Source organism: Paramacrobiotus metropolitanus, unplaced genomic scaffold, assembly GCF_019649055.1.
Source record: "Paramacrobiotus metropolitanus isolate TYO unplaced genomic scaffold, Prichtersi_v1.0 Parri_scaffold0000026, whole genome shotgun sequence".
In the NCBI taxonomy this organism is placed as follows: Eukaryota; Metazoa; Tardigrada; class Eutardigrada; order Parachela; family Macrobiotidae; genus Paramacrobiotus; species Paramacrobiotus metropolitanus.
In genome coordinates, this window is record NW_026570246.1 from 781379 (window position 1) to 802538 (window position 21160).

At 40.4% G+C, this 21160-nt stretch overlaps 3 protein-coding genes across 9 annotated transcripts; 1 reads left to right on the forward strand and 2 right to left on the reverse strand.

The window, feature by feature from the left end:
- The first annotated feature begins 578 nt into the window (after positions 1–578).
- Positions 579–4146, forward strand: LOC129587667 (EH domain-containing protein 3-like). Its single transcript, XM_055481507.1, has 3 exons — positions 579–1692; positions 2350–2798; positions 3188–4146. The coding sequence occupies exons 1-3, from the start codon at positions 1227–1229 to the stop codon at positions 3902–3904; spliced, it is 1632 nt and encodes a 543-aa protein (XP_055337482.1). The 5' UTR covers positions 579–1226; the 3' UTR covers positions 3905–4146.
- LOC129587668 (probable RNA-binding protein EIF1AD) lies at positions 4060–7067 on the reverse strand. 2 transcript variants are annotated; one of them, XM_055481508.1, is made up of 5 exons: positions 6910–7067; positions 5273–5646; positions 5042–5150; positions 4810–4921; positions 4060–4597 (listed from the first exon to the last, which is right to left on the reverse strand). In XM_055481508.1, the coding sequence occupies exons 2-5, from the start codon at positions 5363–5365 to the stop codon at positions 4411–4413; spliced, it is 501 nt and encodes a 166-aa protein (XP_055337483.1). In that variant the 5' UTR covers positions 5366–5646; positions 6910–7067; the 3' UTR covers positions 4060–4410. The 2 variants fall into 2 exon arrangements, with proteins under 2 accessions (XP_055337483.1, XP_055337485.1); XM_055481510.1 differs by lacking the exon at positions 6910–7067 and having other exon boundaries at positions 5273–5681.
- Positions 7068–8466: 1399 nt separating this feature from the next.
- LOC129587622 (uncharacterized) lies at positions 8467–19719 on the reverse strand. Of its 6 annotated transcripts, none has more exons than XM_055481447.1 (7): positions 19430–19719; positions 19212–19330; positions 18800–18847; positions 15858–15941; positions 12086–12437; positions 9654–9739; positions 8467–8948 (listed from the first exon to the last, which is right to left on the reverse strand). In XM_055481447.1, exons 4-6 carry the CDS (start codon positions 15937–15939, stop codon positions 9655–9657), a joined length of 519 nt encoding a protein of 172 aa, XP_055337422.1. In that variant the 5' UTR covers positions 15940–15941; positions 18800–18847; positions 19212–19330; positions 19430–19719; the 3' UTR covers positions 8467–8948; position 9654. The 6 variants fall into 6 exon arrangements, with proteins under 6 accessions (XP_055337422.1, XP_055337423.1, XP_055337425.1 ...); XM_055481450.1 differs by lacking the exons at positions 19212–19330; positions 19430–19719 and adding exons at positions 13829–13876; positions 13954–14106 and having other exon boundaries at positions 8468–8948; positions 18800–19184; XM_055481449.1 differs by lacking the exons at positions 19212–19330; positions 19430–19719 and adding an exon at positions 13829–14106 and having other exon boundaries at positions 8469–8948; positions 18800–19183.
- Positions 19720–21160: the final 1441 nt, after the last annotated feature.

Sequence of the window (21160 nt, forward strand, 5' to 3'; positions counted from 1 at the left end):
GCTGTTGTTGCTCAGTTGGTGGTTTTATCAACTTGAAAAGATTTTTTTAAAAATCATAATTATTATAACACGTAGTAATCGGGATCCTAATTCGCTCAGCGGCGCAATGTAGGGGGTGTCAACTGGCAATTTTTTGGAATTTGACTCCCCTTTCTTAAAACGTTTTGTACCCCCTGTCAGAATTGTTCGATTGGTATAAGTCATTCCGTAATCTTTGCACTTCATTTTAAGTTTGAGCCTTTAATTTTTATTGATACGTTATTTTTAAGCGAAAGATTAAAATCATTACTGCAAGACAAAATCGGTTGTCGTTTTGATTAATGTGCTTACAGCTTACTGTCTACGTCTGTAGCCTATGCAAATCCATCCATTCATACAGTGATCCACCGGGCGACAATTTCAACTTTTTTTCTAATTTTGGATTGCAGAGGTCAGCTGGTCTGGTCTCTTGACTTTCAAAACATATTGCACGCTTTAATTCTTCCTTGGAAACAGATGCCCTTTGTCTTTAGAGAATTTAAGGAATTTTTAAGCACTGTAAAGTGTAAACAGGACTTATTTATTACCATGTTTTGTGTGCGATAGTGGTGTTAGAAAATATTATGATAACGATATTTTCGTAGAAACGGAAGGACGTTCAGTTTACAATATGGACAAACTGATAAACCACAATCTTGGTCTAGATCTAGTTGAGCCACTTTCCAAGTTGATGTCAGTAATAAGTTGAAAATATAATAAATCTTTAATATTTCCGAGTGAGTTAAGCAAAGGAACCGCTTGTCCGCGCAGCCGCTTCCGCCTCATACGCGCCGACCAGATGAGTCATTTGATTGACATGAGCCATCGCATTCTTGCTTTCGCGTAGACGTGTGCGTCGACATTTTCCACCTGAGCATAACTTGCTTTTTTGACTTCCGACTTCTTAGGAGTGTGTATCATCTGCGGTAGATCTATTTGAGAATCCATTACCTTCGTGGAAAGCGAGAACAATCATACGATTTATTGCAGCACGCCTCTGTATCACATGTGGTATCAGTTTTGCTGGTTTTGTAATTTTGTTCCAGATTTTTCATTTGGATGATCTGATCGAAGAAAATACTCTGCGGTCACATCAGCTGCACATGTTTTACTGTGAATAAGGCGAATTCAATGCTTGCACCTTGTGTGGATCTTGAATTCTTGGCTGATTTTGATTTACGTTTAAAGTAAATTTTGTTGTTGATAAAATGTTACGTTGGATGCGAAACGATGGAGGGAAGGGTAAGGAACCCGAAGTGTTCTCGACGGTAGTGGACGGCCTGAAGAAACTGTACCGTCAGAACATCCTCCCCTTGGAAGAACATTATCGCTTCCATGACTTCCACAGTCCGCAGCTCGATGACCCGGACTTCGATGCCAAGCCCATGATTTTGTTGGTGGGACAGTATTCAACCGGAAAAACAACTTTTATCCGTTATTTGATTGAACAAGATTTTCCGGGAATGCGTATTGGTCCCGAACCGACAACAGATGGATTTATTGCCATCATGAACGGCGATCAGGACGGAGTCATACCAGGCAATGCGCTGGTTGTCGATCCTAAACGACAGTTTAGAAAACTCAGTAAATTTGGCAACAACTTCCTCAATCGATTTCAGTGCTCTTTGGTGAATAGTCCAGTGCTGGAAAGTGTGACGTTCGTGGATACTCCTGGTACGTTGTGGTAGTCGCGTAAAATTCTGGAAAGGTGTACTCGTAATAAAGCAGGAAGAGTGCAAATTAGGGATCATCAGATGTTACGTTATCCCCATTCCCCAGAATATAGGTCGATGGCATAAAATTAGATCTTGTTTTATTTCTTGTTGTTTTGTCGTACTGCATATTTCGCTGGCTGCTGTATTACCTGGTAACAGTGATAAGTGATGGTGAATTTTGTTTTTACGTTTTGGTTGGCTTCTGTAAAGTGTAAACGTTTTAAAAATTACCAGAATTATTTATATTATGGTTTCTGCGAATTTATTTTGGTTAATTGTGGAATTTTTGGCTATGACAGTAGTGATGGGTTCCGTTCTATTGGTAATAAAATTGTAGACCGCACAGTACACGAGTTTTTCCTCTGCTACTGAGCTACTCTCTGAATTGCTCATGTGTGAACTGTGAAGTATCTGTTGTGAATAACATATTCGCCCGAGGCGCTATTGTGAGTTCATAAAAGAATCTTGGCGTTCTGTTTCCGTTCCAGGGACATAGTTTTAGTAACAGATTCGCAATCTGAGTATTACTGAGTAGACATCCACTATCCGCTGTGTTCCGAGTTGTACATGTCGCATATGTTGTCTAACTTTTTATGATCCCTCTTTATTTCCGCAGGTATTTTGAGTGGCGAGAAACAGCGCATTGATCGCGGCTATGAATTCACCGGTGTACTGGAGTGGTTTGCTGAGCGCGTGGACCGAATAATACTCTTATTTGATGCCCACAAACTGGATATCAGCGATGAATTCCGTCGCGCTATCGAAGCATTACGTGGCCATGATGATAAAATACGGATTGTACTGAACAAAGCCGATATGGTTGATCATCAGCAGTTAATGCGAGTGTATGGAGCGCTGATGTGGTCATTGGGAAAAGTGCTTAACACACCGGAAGTGGCGCGAGTGTACATTGGTTCGTTTTGGGATCATCCGCTACACAATGACTCTAATCGGCGCCTTTTTGAAGCGGAGGAGGTTGACTTGTTCCGAGATATTCAGAGTCTACCAAGAAATGCCGCTTTGAGAAAACTGAATGATTTGATAAAACGGGCACGCCTTGCAAAGGTTCGTAGATACCGTATGATTGGGGTTGTTCTGCTGATTGTAAGTAAGAAATAGTCTGTGTGGAATTTTATCTTACACAGTCTATTGTACTAAGCACATAATTCTACTGATTTCTACACAAGAGTTGTGCTTGCAATAAGGGTTAGAGTATTGTTGGTAACCTAGTGGACTTTGTACTTTACCTTAACGTAAGTAATTGTCAATTCAAAAAGTGCTTTATTCAATTTTGTTCCAGTATTATTTTGTTGCTGTTTTTATGTTGTCGGCTTCACTTTGCTTAGCTGTGCGTTTGTACACGCAGTGGGTACCTTGGCGCTCAGTTTTCAAGAGTACACGATGTGGACAATACAGAAACGTAAAACTAACGCGAAGAAAATGTTTGCTTGCAGGTGCATGCCTACATCATCAGCGCGCTGCGCAAAGAAATGCCAGCGGTTTTCGGCAAAGACAGCAAAAAGAAAGAACTCATTGACAATTTGGCTCAAGTTTACACCCAAATTCACAAAGAGCACAACATTTCCCCGGGTGATTTCCCTAATCTGCAGAAAATGCAGGAAGCTCTTCGTGATCAGGACTTCACAAAGTTTCACCAGTTAAATCCCAAGCTAATTCGCAATGTTGACCGAATGCTGGCTGAGGAGATATCCGGTCTGATGAACATGATCAGTCTGGAAGAATCCCGTCAGCCGACAGAACCAGCCGTCAAGGGAGGTGCCTTTGATGGACTGACGAAATCTCCATTCGGAGTGGGCTACGGTGAGGGAGCGAACGCCGGTCAGGATGCACCGGAATGGATTGTCAACAAAGACAAGTACAAATATGACGAAGTGTTCTATATGCTCAATCCGGTTGATGGGAAAATTACGGGAGCTGCGGCCAAGGGTGAAATGATTAAGTCCAAGCTCCCTAACTCCGTATTAGGCAAGATATGGAAGTTGTCGGATGTGGATAAAGATGGAATGCTGGACATTGAAGAGTGGGCGCTGGCTAATCATTTAATCCGTATCAAACTGGAAGGAAATGAGCTTCCTGCAGAACTTCCGGCACATCTTATTCCACCGTCCAAGTCAGGAATCTATCCGCGTCTTGGGAATGGAGAAGCTTAACGTGTGGGGCTTACACGAGAATTTTTATATTTTTTTTCGGTTTTTCCTGTCACAGTAAACTATTGCTTGTTTTGATTTTCCTTTTAAACTACCATTTCTCCGCTTACAGATGTCTGTCTGTTGTTTAATACCTTGTTTGATTTATTTCGTACCAGTTCGCCAAAAATAATTTAATTATTTATGTTCACAAAATGCGGAAGAACCCACTTGTCAAAAAGTAAGAAAAACAACCTTGATATGGATGCACTATTGATTGCAGTATCTATAGTTGCATATCACAGCGGAAAACCAGAAGGGAAAATTCCTGCATTCCTTCCATTGTGACATTTGTGAGTTAGTATTACGTGAGCCATTGAATGTCACAGCTGTTAAGTACTGCTGAAAAGGAATGCACATGCATCTAAGTATTCGGCTTACAGGTGTACTGCTGAGTCTGCTGGTATGGTTGACATCCCAGGAAGAAGTAGGAAACAATCCAATTTACATGCCCCGTACAAGTACAACCATCAGTCGCTTTCTTCCGACGTATCCTCTTTGTCAGAATCGTAGGAATGCAGGGGTCTTCTATTCATATTAGGCGACAAATCCGACATGTCACTTCCATCATCATCCGGACTGTCTTCGGCAGCCGGGGAAGGATCAACGCGATCAGCTTCGGGACTGTTTTTCACGGGTTGCTCAAACGCGGACGGCCTAAAGCGTTTAACCACAGTTACCATTTCACGATCAATTCCAACGGAGTCAAATAACAACAACAAATAACAATTTTCCTCGAACATGAGCTTTATCAAAAACGCTAGTGTCATATCCGATTAATCCATAATGAGAACGATTCTACTATCATGACCAGCGTTTATAATTTATATTAATCTCGTGAATGCCCAGGAACAGTATTGGGCATTTACCAGCATCCGTTCGCTTTAATATGACACAGCTGCTCCTTGGTCCGTAATATGTTTATAATTTCAGCTTTAACGCGATCGCCCTCTGCAATCGGTTCCACAAGTACAAAATCGCCTGTTTAAAAAACAACCAACTGTATGAGTTATCATTACGTGAACACCGCTCCATCAGAAATTTTCGCAACTTCGCTACCAAAAAATTTCACTGAAACGACTATTAACATTTCACACAAACCTCGTTTAATCCATATGTTTTTCCGGAATTTCGTTGGCATGCTGGCTAAAAATCGTTCTCCAGCAGCATTCTGAATTTCGTGCAGATTGTTTCCGCGAGAACCTATCACCTGATGAAGAGAATCACCGATCACAAAAGCGCACAAAAATAAATAAAAATAACCCGACAACTCTCGTTTTGGTACAAAGATCCCACTGAATTAAAGCTGGGTAACACAACTTAATCAATCACCTGAACGATTTCCTGCTGCTTCGTTGCATCGGGTAGAACGAGTTCTCCCAAGAACTCCTGGGCTACCAATTTTCGTTTGGTTGAGGCCGACATTATCGGAGCGCTGACTGATCGCAGGATTAGTGCAGCCTCACAACAATAAAACAACAAGAAAAGTTCCCGATTGGAGTTGTTAAATCGTCCGTACTTGCGAAACACTTAACACGGACATCAAGGAGAGATCTGGGACTTTTACTTTTATTGCCAAAATTTAAAGACCCATTGTTCTGGGCGAGCCTTTTTAGGGCCTAAGCTTGCACGACTCATCAGAAAATTCGGCCCGGATGAATTGAACAAAATGTAAATCGCTTGCATTTTCGTTAGCATTTTGCTCACTGTACGAGTGCACAATAATGATGCGAATGCGAAAACTCAGGGCGTGCTGCTGGCGATAAATGTTTTTGATGCTGTCGGCGAAAATTAAAAATTCATGACGTCACTGAACGATTGTGATTGGCTAGCCTTTTTCGTCCCGTTTGGAATCTTGCCGTGCTCGGCAGCATGGCTCTGGCAGGCAGCTTGTGATGTTGCCAAATCTTTAAATTTGGCAACATCGTTTTTAAAGTATGAGAGCTGGGGGTTGTTGCCGAATATGTCCGAAATTCAGATTATGTTTGTGTCATTGCTCAGCTACCTTCGTCTTGCAGTTACGAATATCGCCGTTTGAATTTACAACTTTACCGTGCAGATTCCTTTTGCTGTTCTCGTACGCACATGTCTTTTTTTAAGTAGAATTTCCTGCTTTTACAAAATTGAAGCTGCTTTGGACAAGCTGGGCGGATACTGAATTAACGCTGCAACTTGAAACTTGCCGCAGACAGCAGCTTGTTTTCGCATTCCCGTCAATATTGTGCAGAAGTGAGAAGTGGCGTCTTACTTGATTTTATTCGTGATTTTACAGCCATTGCACCATCTGTGGACCCTCCAGTTGTTAAGTGACAACGTAACAGGAGCACGCGTGCGGTGGCCCATGCCACTGGCTGCTTTAACGTAAATCTTTGAAAATTCATAACTTTGTTCATTCCTGCTTTAAATTTTTATGTATAGTCTTGAAAAATGCAGAATAATACACAGTATTAGACAAAATAATTTTTTTTATGTTTTTCTTTCAGGGTTATGCACTGCTAGCCTGTACGGCTAGCATAGCCGCCTATGGAGGATTTGTCATAGGCGGCTATGTTAGCTTCCTGAGGGCTCCTAGTGCGTTACCTGAAGAAAACAGAGAAGCATTTATTTTGTCATAATGTCACATTTCACCATATAAAATTTAATGCGAGTGAACAAAGTTATAACTTCAGATGGTCCACTGTGGCATGAACTACGCATGTATCACTCTGAGATCTTCAGATGATCAATAATAAATAACAAATCAAATAAATAAACGCCACTTCTGCACAATATTATTGTGCACTCACTGTACAAAGTACAAAAACTTAGGCCTCGTCCCGAATTCGAAGCGAATCTTGTTGCGATACAGCAACTCCACCTCGCGAGGTGGCTTCGCGTACCGTATCTGTAGGCGTGGCCACTGCATACAGCCACCTCGTGCGGTTGAGCAACGGTACCAAAGCTAGATTCGCTTCGAATTGGAGACGCACCCTTAGGCTTAGGCTGCTAAGCTAACAGCTGGAGCTGCTTGTCTGTTCTGCTTTTTCACAGAAACGTTTTGAGTTGACAGTTTGCTAATGGAAAAGTTCTAGTATATAAAACATAAAAAACATACTTACAGTTTACAGTATACATTGCGTTTATTTTACATCTGCGATATTGTACACAGTACAACGAAATTTTGATTTCGACGTTGAAGTTTGCTTACCTGGAATGTTTTTGCTTTTCTTAGTTCAATATTTATGGCGTACCAAACGACTCACACCCGTAGTACTTACAACGTAAAACTTAAACCGTAAAACTTAACTTAAAACGCAAAACTTAAAACCCAAAACCATAAAACTTGAAACGTGAAACTCAGAATTGTCACGTCTTCATAAAGTCATTTATTCACTCAGCTCTTCACAGTCATACTGGCAGCTTATTATGCTGCTTCTGTTCACATTAATATACGTGAAACTTGAAACGTAAACTTGAAACTCAAAACCGTAAACTTCAAAACTTAAAACGTAAAACTTAAATCTGTAAATTTTGAACTGTAAACCATGAAACGTACTTCGCCTTTTCACTTTTCGAAATTCATTTCCACAATACCAATTCCATTTATTTTGTTGGAATCCTACGTAATTATTGGAATTCGGCCTTGATTTTGGAATTTTCGTTTTGCGTGCTGGAATTTTCATTAGATTTAATGGAAATTGCACCTAACTGAAATTTAATACTGGAGCAAACTTCCAATAATTTCATGGATTCCATTGAATACAATCGAATCGGCATGCGGAAATGGAATTCTGAAAAGTGTCCACGAAAACCACGATTTCACATTTCATGGTTTACAGTTCAATGATTTAGATTTAAGTTTTACGGTTTTTAGTTTTGCCTTTTAAGTTTTACGTTTCGCGACTTTTAAGTTCTACGGGTGTGAATCGCTTGGTACGCCATAAATGTTATGCTTTCGAAAGACGGCAGTGGAAAGGGTGTGGCATTAGTGGCGGCCGTTGCTGCGCATCTGCCATCCTGATTTCGGCCTGATTAGTGGCATTAAACTGTTAATTTTAATTTGATGATATATTCCCGTGTGCTGCAACTGGATGATTGATGGATGGATGGGCTTTGTATCGCAGAAGGAGTTGTATATATTTTTCTTCTTCATTAATCCTGGTTCATCGCGGACCTGGGGAATGCCGTGGCGCCTTCATATACAGAGCAGAAGCACTGTTGTAGCGGTTTTTGTTTATTCTTCACCGTGAATCTCGCCGATTAACCCACCCTGGAATCCTGGCGGTTTTTTCCTGCACACACAGTTTTGAATATTTTCACGTCGAAAGCGAGAAGAATGGAAAGCTTGCTCAAAGAGCCCCTTTACTGCCCTTTGGCGCAGTTGGATAATTTACTTAATATTGAATTGTTCAGCTTTGTACAGGACATGCATGGGTTCTGTGTATTGGTTGTGCACAGATTTTTTGTCTGATTTTGGTTTCACATTGCATGAAGCTTCGTTAGAAAATGCACGTTGGCGTGCATTTTGGCAGACCGGAGCGTTGCTAGGGCATCAGACTTTGCGGCAACTGAGTTTTATTTCGTTCCAGCATAATGCTTAAAATCCCACTCAAAAAACTATAAAATGGAATGTGCTCAAATCAGGAGAAAAAGCAATACAGTACTACGAGCAATGCTCAATGCAGCAGCTGACATTCAAGCTGTAACTGTACTCTTCCACAACGAGATCGATCGCCTTGGAGAAAAACTCGCCGCGTCCAAAACAACAATTTTACAGATGTGCCGTATGTTCCACAATCATGAAGGGTTATCACTCAAAAACTGAGAACGTTACAGGCGATAAAATAAAAACCGATAAATTGGTTTACTGCTCCAGCATGCAAAAAACGTACATCAAAAACGACGAAGCCGCACACCACTCACGAACCTTCCACCCTCATCCCATGAACATAATAACATAAATAAAGGCCGCAGAAAACATCCAGGAAATCCCAATCAATCCAGTGATACGCAGGTAATCAAGGTCAAACTAGAGAAGAAAAAACAGTCAAGGTAAGCAAAGTTGATAATCAAAATTACTGTCAAGGGAAATTAAAATAAATACAATGTCTACTGAAAAATGCAAAAGTTTTTACTACAATTAATGTACTGTATCCGCTCGCACATCTTGAACCACAGAGTCCGTGTACGGGAAAAACACGCATTCAATATACACACTCTAACCGGGCAAAATGCACGACTACGAAATATTCCTCATTTGGTTTCAAGATGAACAGTTCTTCTTGTGAATTTTTGTTTATTAAATCAAGTCTTTTCATTTAAATGGCAATTCACTCTGGAAAAAAAAGGTTCTGTAGCTGAAAGCTCGCATTGTTCGGTGGTTCATCGCCATCAAGAATGTTGACGCGGAACGTACCCCTCCCCCTCCAGGGGCACCCCAAAAACCACAACAAAATCCGTTTGTAACTCGTGCTTACGCCAAAGCTGTATGTTAATGGCTGCTTTCGAGCCTAAACATGATAAAAATTGTTAGAGCTCTAATTTTTTTCATTATTCAAGAAGTTCTCCAGTCCAGATGTTGTAAGACATCAGAAATTTATCAAATCGCGAATCGCGCGTTTGGCCCGGTTAGAGTGTGTATATTGAATGCGCGTTTTTCCCGTACACACACTCTGTGGTCCAAGATGTGCGAGCGAATACAGTAAGCTTATCCGATCCGATGTATGTACTGTACTTTATTGGTTGCGCTTCCACAAGAAGAATCCAACCACAAATCCCACTACTCCGCCGATGAGCAACGCCACCGGGGGACTGCTGGAGCTGTCCGCAAAGCAAGAACATAGTTATTGTAGTTCTACGTACCATGGCACATTGGGGAGACTCCAAATTCAAAACAAATTATCTTTTATAAAAAATTAAATGATTACACGATACAGCACTAACCAGCAAAGTCGAAATCAGCGCATATTCACCAAAATATGAGAGTTACATCATCTAGCAGAATAAAACGTGCAGTATTTTAATAAATTTCTTATTATCCGAAAAGTATTACTATTTTTGTGTATTAACCATCTAAGAAGTATGGGAGAACGTTCAGTGACATCTAAGCGCGCACATCAAAGATGCCGCCCACACGCACCTGACCATGAGATACCGGTCTCCACTCCGATCGAGAGCTCTGGCCTGCCTGTACGGCAGCTGCGTTAGCGATAAAAGGATAATTCTTATTAGCTTCAATTTCGTTTTACACAGGGCGCCGACACATTACGATTATTTTCATGATTTTTAAATCTAAAATTCTTTCAACAGTTTTTTTTTTGGCTCGTAGAACTATAAACAAAAATTACGCCGTTCAATGCTCGGAAGATACAGCTGACTTCACTTCAGCTCACACTGAATCCGTATATAATCTGCCAACTGATAAGTCCATAACCATGAGATGCAGCATATCCGCGATCCAAATTAGAGGAGATCCGTATCGCAGGTGTGCACTGTGCGATGGGCGGCATCGTCAATGTGCGCGCGCAGACGTCACCGAACGTTCTCCCATACTTTAGACGATTATTAATTTACTTTAGACGATTTTTATTACACAAATACAGTGAAACTTACCGGAAAATAAAATATCTATTAAAATACTGCACATTTTTTTCTACTTACTGATGTAAATCTCATATCTTGGTACATGTGCGCTGATTTCGACTTCAGTGGTAAGCATACTGTCTCAGTACACACTACACAGTATTTTTCCAACTGGCCTAACAATTTACAACATAAAATTTTAGAAAAGCTCGCCGAGTTTCGGTATCATTTTCAGGATTGCACTTCTTGATTCAACAATACTCGGTATCTACGGTTCAAAAATACGCGAAAACTTTCATAAAAATTAAACACTGTCCAATTATGTTGTTTAATCGTAACTAGACATGATACTGTTATCGAGCTATTGAAATAAATGCACTGAACCATTAAAACACTGTCCACATTTATATATATATATTATGTACATATACCACTCCCGATGAAGATACGTACTATTTACTTATCCCCAGTGCATAGTGCATACTATTTATGAAACAAAACACGAAATTTTGCGGAGGGGAAAGCGAGCACTGGTTATCAAGCCGTTTTTGGATTTTACTAATGAAGTAAAAAGCAAGTAAGGCGCCAGACGGAAACGTTAGCAGCAGCAGAAGGGCTGCCGCAGTCTGAAAGTAAAAAGTAGTTCAAAGGACGTACCGAAAGTAAGTTTCCCTGTTTTGTATCTCCCAGCATAATGTCTTAGCTTTTACTATCCATACAAATATAAATGTCCTTCACTAAGGAACCAAAGTAAAATACTGTATACCTTAGTCTAAAAACTACCGCAGGGAGAAGAATGCCAAAAAAACCCATCAACCACTTTTCCACGGATTTTACCTTGAGAGTTTTTGTAATTTTTCTCAGACATGTTGTTACCGTTTTCTAACGTACAAAGCGTCTAACAGTTAAGCATTCTCTCTTCTAATCTCGATTAATAAACAACAGAAACTGTTCATAGTGTTTTCTGGGAAACAAAGCTATCGCTGGCTAGGTGCAAAAACCACAAAGCTGCCCTACTTTCACACGGCAAAAATTCAAACTTTCATGAAAGAAGTTATTGTTCCCGGTGTAGCGTGAAGCCCGTTGGTATCTCAGATGCGCATAACTAGCCATAAAATGTTCTTTTCATTGATGCAAAGAATCGAGCAGGTTGATTAAGAAGGGAATTTTTTCCAAACACCTGAATTTCCAAGATGGTCTGCCACCACAGAAATATTAAGCACACTATTTGCTATTAACCCTTAATTTATTGTCGCAAATTGGACTGCGGTGGAAGTGACACAAGAATGAATAAGGAAAAACCGAAGAAGTGATACAATCGATTCTATTTGTCCTTTCTTTCTTTTTTCATCAAACTATTTGATTCTAATTTTCCTGGGTAGTTTACACAACTGCTTATGTAACAAAAATCTATTAGTTGCGTCTTACTTCAGATGGCACGAAGGCAAAACAGGGAATCTTACTTTTGGTACGTTCTTTGTAAAAAGAACTGTAGTTGAAATGCGAATAGTTTAATTAGTAATTCCATCGTTCACTAAGACTAAGTATTTGTTCGCAACAGTTACATTTCCTTTCTTTGCTTACTTTCTGTCCCGCATGGCGGCGCGCAGTTCTGTCAGCTCTTCCTCCGTGGCCAATCGACGAGCGCGCTCTTCCGCCGCCAAACGTTCCGCATCCATCCGACCGCTACGCTCTTCCCCAGCCGAACGCTCCGCCTCCACCCGACCTTCTTCTTCGAAGGAGGCGCGCTGCTCCGCATCGTAAACCCGGTCTTCTATTTGCTCCAGTTGTTTCCTCAGTTCCCCCCGACGAGTTTCGGACGTCGCCAACGCCACATTCAGGGCGAAAAACGCCTGTTCCCCGTTGGCTAGGAGGTGCTGCAGGTGGGGGACATCGGCTTGCAGGTTAACCGGAGCGGGGGCCGCATTCCCCAAATCTGAAAAGTAGCATTGTTTTATTAGTAATAACAATCCATGTTAACTGACCATAGCCAGGTTGTACAGAGAACGCTCCAAAAGTAAATTTTCCTACTTTGTGTCTCCCTGCTTGAACGCTTTTAGTGCTTATGAACTATATTTTTAGAAACGTCTTTCATTAACGTACAGGAGTAAAATATAACTTCTTTACCTAACCACAATCAAAGGGAGAAAAACTGCTGAGAAAGCCGTTCAAAGTTTGCGGCACTTCGCCACGGGTTTTACCTACCCTAACAGTTTTTGGTATTTCTCTTGGTCTTCCTGCAGAGTTTTCGTAAAGCACAAAATATAATCAAATTTGGAATTCTTTTCTCTCCTAATTCCAAGTACGACACTACTTACACAAGTAACTTCTTCATGATGCTTTTCTAGAAAATTAACTCTCGATAACTAGGTGGAAAAACCACAAAGCTGCTCAAGGTGCCAGACGGTAAAAAATCGAAAACTTCTTATAAAACTCTATTGTTGTTGGTACAACTTGAAGTTATGGCTATTCTGTTTAACGCTTTTCCCAGTTCTTCAATGAATTTTTTGCTTCTAATTTCTCTAAGTAGTTTATATAATTGCTTATACAACAAAAGATACATCACATATCTATTACTTCAAATGGCAGGGAGGCAAAATAGGGAAAATTACTTTCGGAGCGTCCTTTGTAGTCCGTTTGTTTTAAAACGATATCCCAGATTCAATATTAACTAAGAATTTCATAACAGCAAATTTCCATTCAGCTTAAGCCGAATAAAGGTTTGGCTATTGTATTTGAAAAATAGTAATACTGTTACATCGCACCGGTTGTACCATAGACGTATACAAAGGGCATTCCAAAGGTTTTTTCAGTATTTGCATTTTCCGCTCCCAAACCTATTCAACCCTTTTCCCACATTATTTTACTATTCATAATGCCACTCGTTAACTATAATGACAAACTTAATCAACCACGAAATTAATTAAACTGAATTATATGAATGTACATTAGACAGTCACGGCGCGCATACGCCAATTCCCAAACGCCGTTGCGCAACCGTTAAATTGTCAAGGAAAATGGCCCGGTACATAGCGTCAGAAATGGTATACACACACTAGACCTTTCGTTTTCGCGCACTTCGAATCACGTTTTTGTAACACTTTATATCATTCTAAAGCTAAACGATTTGTATACATTGTTCTGAAAACCGTTGGCGCGCGCAACATCCGGGATATGGCGCACTAAAATGGGTGAAAAGTTAAATGCATTGTTGTGTACCAAAAGTCTGCTTATTACCCGATCTTCTTGAAACTTTGCTATAAAAGACACATGGCCATAAAGTTAAAAGTGAACCAGTTGGCGTCATTGTCAAATTATGAAATTTACCGTATCGACATTTTTGGAACATCGATAATAATGTGTGATGCACGGAACCTTTGGCCAGATCAGGATGATTAATAGATCGATTAATTACGTTGCGGAATATAAATATATCAATAAGGCAGTCGAACCAATGAAACTGTAATGGGCGGAAATGCAAAGACAAAGTCGAGAATTTTGGAGAAATGCAGAGTTAACTGTCACATTCTGGATCCGCTGCTCTCGTGTAAAAGGAAACTCAGGCCGATGAAGGGAGATTTGACGACATCACTGTCCAGCAAAAACTGTGAAAACAGAATCGCGCCAACAGAAATCAAATTTCAGATGTATTTCCAGTAGATTTTTTAGTTTGACTGCTATATTTTTTAATTCAGGTTTCAGACACAGTTAAGACACACAGCAAAGCATAGCTGATTTATAATGTTGAAAACATGCAAGAAAAAAGATGAATTCTGGATGCACACTCAACGTTACTCTGTGCTCACAAGCAAAAGGAACCGGTTGTGTTTTGATTTCATGCGGCATGCCGTGTTTAGATTCTTTGGAATACTTCTATGCCTTATTTCATTCTGCTACTAGAAGCATACAGTTAGCATATAGTTTATTTTATTCTAATTTTTTTAAACCAACTGATATTCAAGGTTAGCCGTTACATCTGCAGAGCAGGTAAAGTTAGGTACAGTACTAACAGTAAACAGGCACCATCCATGACATGTATAGAAGCTATTATTGTGAATGTACTGCTGGATGTGAATGTAAATTGACCCATGCGATCAAATGAAATTTTGGAAATTATCACGCCACACAGATGCGCACCAGACCTGGTCACCTAGGAAGCTATTTCCAACGATTTAGCGAAACACGTGCTATTTTCGTGTTACAGCGTAACGTTAAAGCGTAACTTGAAAAGCGTAACGCTACTGAAGATACCTGTATTTTTCGTTAACAACTGTAACGTAGCGCGTAAAAAATGCGAAACTCACCCGGGAACATTTTCCCCCTCCAAATTCAAAAAATCGTCATGTTTTGTAAAATTGTGGTGTACTATTGTGGTATGCTTAAAAAAATATTTTTATCTGCCATCGTCAAGGGGGCGTGGTCAGACAACATTTAAAAGTTTGCATACAGTACTATCAAATACTGTGTAATGCAGTGCAGTATAAGTTATTCCAAGAACTTAATACAGGTAGTCTACCTGTATTAGATATACTATACACTATAGTAAGTATATAGATATTAACACTGTAGTAAGTACTTGGTTATTCGTAATTATTACAGTATGTTGACTTTTTTTCCAGCACCGTGGACTTTTGCAGCTGTCGAGTAATGATGTATAAGAAGCCAACGGGCGTCGGCTCGGGCCTGCCTTTGTGTACATTTTCGAAAATTTGTTATAAAGCACGTATTGTTTATTAGTAGAAAAATGCTTTTTTGCACAACTTATTGTATACAACAAATTGATGTGTGTGCACACAGACAGCAACGGTGCGACACGACGCACGTGGGCTTCTTTTACATCATTACTCGACAGCTCCAAAAGTCCACGGTGTGCAGTAAAAAAAAGTTAACATAATAATAATTACGAATAACACTTGCGCTGCATTGCATTACACAGTAGTATGTGATAGCATGCAAACTTTTAACTGTTGTCTGGCCACGCCCCTTTGACGATCGCAGATAAAAATATCTTTTTGAGCATACTACAATAGTCAATAGACACTACCATTTTACAAAACATGAGAATTTTTTGAATTTGGAAGGGGAAAATGTTCCCTAGTCAGTTTACTTGCAGAAATGTTCCATGTAAAACGTAACGCTAACGGTACGTTAATTTTGCATAACTGTCCAGGTCTGCTACGCGCTAACTCACAACACATTCACATGCAACGCAACACATTCTCCAACAAAAGCAAAGCCCGGTTTTGGTAATGCATCTTTCACAAGCAAGTACTTTTGATAGACGTGCATGAACATCAATTTCGAAGAAAGCGGAAAAAACGTGACTGAAGTGAAGTACAAATGCCAATTAGCTTACCAAGATGTAAATCACCATGGTGCGCCTGTGCTTCCTCACCGTTGTGGTTACCCTGTTGATTATGTCCAGGATTCGGCTCCATCCCTGCAAAGAAAGGCATGCAAGCATATCCCTCGTAAACAAGAGTCGAATACGAGGAGGAGTAAAGCATCTTCGGTAGCGCGTTCGAATGTCAAGACTCTTTGAACACTGTGCGTTGAGTGTGCAATAGCATGATTCACTTAACAGCGAACTGCGGAAGGCTGGCAGTCCACATTTAACTTGGCCACTGTCAATCATAGCACTCATTCACGGGTGACGGTCACATTGCACTTAGATGGGCAACCTTCCACGGTTGGCTGTTAAGAGAATCATGCCGTCGCACAGTGTTCAAAGAGTCTTGACATTCGAACGCGCTACCGAAGATGCTTGACTCCTCCTCGTACCCAAAGCGCAACAAATAGTCTGATCAGTTATCAAGGAAATAGATCTATATTATGATCGGCCGCCCCGTGGAACTTGGCTTGAAAAAACCGCTAAGCAAATTAAAAAACCGATTTCACCATTAAACTCAGCATGTCCCAAAAGGGTCCCACATGCATTTTGTTTTCAAAAACATCTGCCCTAGACCACTCGGATGCCGGTACCGGTACAGGCATCAGTTCAAGGTGACCTTGAAAGACCTTTTACACAAAACACTGTTGCGTGGAGCAGCTAATACTCAAATGCAAGTATGTAGTGCAAAAAAAAACTGTAATAAAAAAAACTGTACTTCCAATTAAACTTCGAAAAATTTTCAACTTTGTCACGTTTCAACAAAATGCTCTAAAGCGAAGAAATTTTTTCCTGGTTTTCGGAACCGGAAAGCGCTTTTGCACTGGAACTTTTTAGCTTTTCCACGTACTCATACATTGTTCTCTGTGCATTACAAAACACTTAGATCTACAATAACCATAAAATTTACAATTAAATTAAGTACCAAAAAAGTGGTTTCGGTGTAAAACGATCTTATTACTCATACTGTACTCACGCGTCTTCATGCAAATTTGGGATATTTGAGATTATACATATTTACCTGCATAGTTCCTTTACATATTACGTAGAGGCGAAATCGCACTTCGTCCACTCGGTGGTAGTGAGAAAACAGGCAGTGTCTAACCATAGTTTGCAAGCGAAAGTTTACTGACCGTTAGTTTTCCTATACAATGAAAAGCTCACGGACCAGACCGGCATATGAGAACGGAACCCAACGGAACCCTTGCCCAGTACCCACTGTTCGATGCTAACAAAGTTCTTGAGCTGTCGAATGAACAGTACCGCACAAAGGTACTAGTAACACTATCCACTAACCAGACCTACTGAGTTACAGGAAACATACTGACCGTCGATCAGGCCTGTAGAGTGAATGGAAGCTGAAGTTTCAGGGAAGGGATATTATCTTAGCGTTACTGGCTTAGAGCAGATAAGAGCAGAACCGTTATCATTGTCCAGCAGAACGCTAATGCTCCAGCTGTCAAACGAACAGAATTGTGCAGAAGCTGGCATGTCTATCCGCCGACCAATCCTACTGAATAAAAGGAATGGTCGCCATGGTCCGAGATCCTCAATTACCACCGGCCTTACCACCCCCTACCACAAACAGTGTGACCGCGAGGGCTAGTTTTTGTTTTGTTGGTGGCCATTGCCAATAAACAAAAATTTTTGACTACCTAGTACCGGGTAGAACGGTTTGACTACCTAGTACCGGGTAGAACGACATCCCGTGAACTTAAATGCAAACGCCATTAGATGCTTAAAATCTCTGTCAAAAACGTTTTTGGAAACAGTTATCCGGAAACAATCGAAATTCAGAAAGAGCCAACCCACAGGTCATATCAGTGTTTAAGGACCATTAATCCGGGCTGCTGCGTAAACGGAAATTATGGACCCGCCGTTGCGGTTACTAATGTTCGGTGATTAGGACAACGTGATCTCTGTTGCTCGTTATCACTACAAACTCCTTGCTGCCGACTGAATGAATGGAATTTTCCAAAAATTCACACTACTGTATTTACCGATCAAACCTACTGGTTACTGAACAAAGGATATTATTGTACTCGATCAAAAACGATCGATCAGTTATTAAGAAGTAGCGAAGCAGAATTATTAGAAACTTAGCACCGCTGACCGCTCTCCGATTATTAGTCGTGTTACTAACCATTTTGCTTCACATAAAATGAACCGATCAGCTATGTAATGATGTTTCCTGATTAGATTAAGCTAACTGAAGTAATGAACAGTCATACAATCATACAGTCATACAATCATACAATGTAAAAACATACACTAAACCAGGCTTCAAAAATAAACGAATAAGAATTATTTTTCAAGGAAATGACTGTAGACCACAAGAGCATCTGAGGCGAAGCCGAAGATGACTCTTGTAACTTATAACTAGCGAGAACTGGTTTACGCTGCTTACGTAATCACAAAAAACGTGCTGCAGTCACACACTCACAGTGTAGTGGCTTGCCACGTGTAAGCGATAACGCTAGCACTTGTGACTTGTCAAGCACATCTACAATCCTGGCACACGATTATGTACGTAACCAAATTACACACTGAATCTCAACAAACCACAAAAACTCAGCGATCACGAATCCCTTTAAAGGTGGAAAACTTCTGCACAATACACGGTCGAAAGGGATATAAATATACCGAAATAACTCACAAATTCCCTGTTTTTTACTGTTATCGAACCAAACTTTCCAAATGCTGCGCTCGAAAAACCAAGCAAATGACAAATGTTTCATTACACTCTTCTATATGATTTACACAATCAGCTATGCATTCATAAATAAATTAGGATATTTTCCTATTCCATGGAAAACCAGCAAATTTCAGAACCCGGACCCCGGACAACAGCACGAAAACCTACTAAAGCAGATAGCTTTCACACTCTCAGGTCGCAGACGCACTCTTACCGTTTTCTGCAAGTCAAGCCAATACGAAATGGGAAATCCCAAAACCACCTGCAAACCGATGCACCGAAGAAATTATTATCCTTTCCTGAATAACAAAAGGAAAGCAAATTTTCGAATCTTTGAGTTGAAAAGTCACAAAGCGCAAGGAGGAAAAATTAGATACGGTATTAGGGAAAAGCCACTTTTGGCAAGCTTGGTAATTCTGGGCGTATGTGTATGAGTTTTGTAGAGAAAAAAATCTAGAATTTTTCAGAATCTTCTAAATACAAGAAAACATAACGAATTTGATGCAAAAGTGATAAAACTACCAATACACGCTATAGCATAGGGTCTATGGGCAAGCACTAAATTTAGCCGTGCCAAACAGAAAAGTAACCGAATGCACACTGCCAGTAGCACCATTAGAACTCACTTCCGTTTGAGCTTATCCCGGTGTGCGGTAGCCCTAACGTCACTTATTAACTTTCAGACGATTTTAGGTCATCTTTGGCCACTTCCCAAAATTCAGAAGAAGCTTTATTTGCTAGACACCTGCAGTTTTATAAAAGTTTAAACCTAATTTTAACGTTTTAGCTCAGGCAGAGACAGTAAAAAGCAGTCTGCCAGTATGCCATGGTTCGAGAACCTAACCGAGAAACACAACGTTCAAATGGTGGGTCACGATTTCGAAGATTCGGAAGAACTCGGGAATTTCTCTCCAAAAAGCTTGAAAAAAAATTGAAGAACTTAATATTAAAGATCATTTAAACTTGGTTTACTTCTACTTTAAGCCAGCGATTCGAAAGATAAATACAGAAGAACGCTGGATTTCGCAATGTGTAGCAGGGTCTACGACACTTTGCACGGTTCGGCTTAGCGGTATTTCGGGCTAACCATACACCATTAGAAAGAGCATTAAATTTGCTATCTTATTGGTGAGGTTTTATTACGATCCAATCAGAAACCCGATGGGCAGGGCGATGGAAAGTACGAGCATGCAGTTTACGAGTACGAAGCACGGGCAATAGATCGGTTCCGGTTCAGAGTGGGTTAATATACACACACTGTAATACCGTATCTAGGAAAAATGGCTGTTTAAAAGTTTGCAAAGTCACAGACTGAACACTGCTTTGATTTTGCGATTTGGGAAGGCACGATTTTCACGCTATCGGCTGTAGTAAAGGGCGATCCATAAACTACGTACGCAGCGAACAAGAGAGTGAGGGGTCCAAAAAACGTGACAAGCTGTGACGCCTCGGCGAACCCAGGGGGGAGGGTTGGTCACCTGCATGTATTACGATTTAACGAACCAGGGGGGAGGGGTCAAGCAAACGTGACAGACCGCTACGAGGCGCGGGGGAAAGCTGATGGATAAGTTCGATGGAAAGCGGTCGACGGTTAAAACCGCAGCTTGTGGACCGCAGTCAAGTACAGTGCTACCGAAAAATGCCGTAGAAAACATTCGACTGACTTGTGAGCTCCCATAAAAGTACTGTACCTAATAAACTGACAACTGAAAGGAAAGCTGGACATCGAATCATCGATTACCAAACAAAAAATTTATTGGTATTGTGTTAAATCGAAAAATCGAACACTGTGAGAAATGTACAGTGTAAAAATCTACTGTAACTGGGCGCTATAAATACTTACTCGACTACTCGTATAATTATTTATAGAAAGTGCTAATTTTACACCACCTCTGGTCACTTTGAAGTTTGATTTATGTAAGGAGATTCGTTATTATTATATTTCGAAAATAAAACTCTCAGCTTAACATTTGCATCATTTTAAAAGTGTTTTTCTACGCGTAATGTTCTATAGCTGACACTGCCTGACAGTACATTTGAAATCAACAACTGTTTCCTTATTTTGTTTAGACTTGCGCGGTCTTATCTCACATATGAACACTGCAGAAACCGAAAGGAAAACAACCGTTCTTTTAAAACAGTCTGGTTCTGTTTCTCTCCTTCTGCGCAGAATGTCAAAAAACAAAAAGTTGCCTGGAGGGAAAAACTTAACCGAAATCTGATATCAGCCCAATGTGAAAAACAGAAAATATAGAAATATCTATATTTGTAATCTTTTGCCGCTTTTGCTGTTGAGGGTTGCCTACCGTATCACGTATGCAATACTTTACTCGTACTGTACTGTACATGCTCGTATAAATATTGTAAAGCGAAAAAAGTTTTGTTTAGAGCGGTTCTATCACAACAACATTTGAAGGTGCATCCTAAAATAATAACTTTTAATTATTGCCTCCATGGTGTTTACGTGCGATGTGGATTTCGGTAATAAATGCTTTCGGAAATGGACATCGTACAGCGTGCGGTATGTGTACGCCACGGAGAATGCGGAACGTAGATACATACGTAGTTTATGATT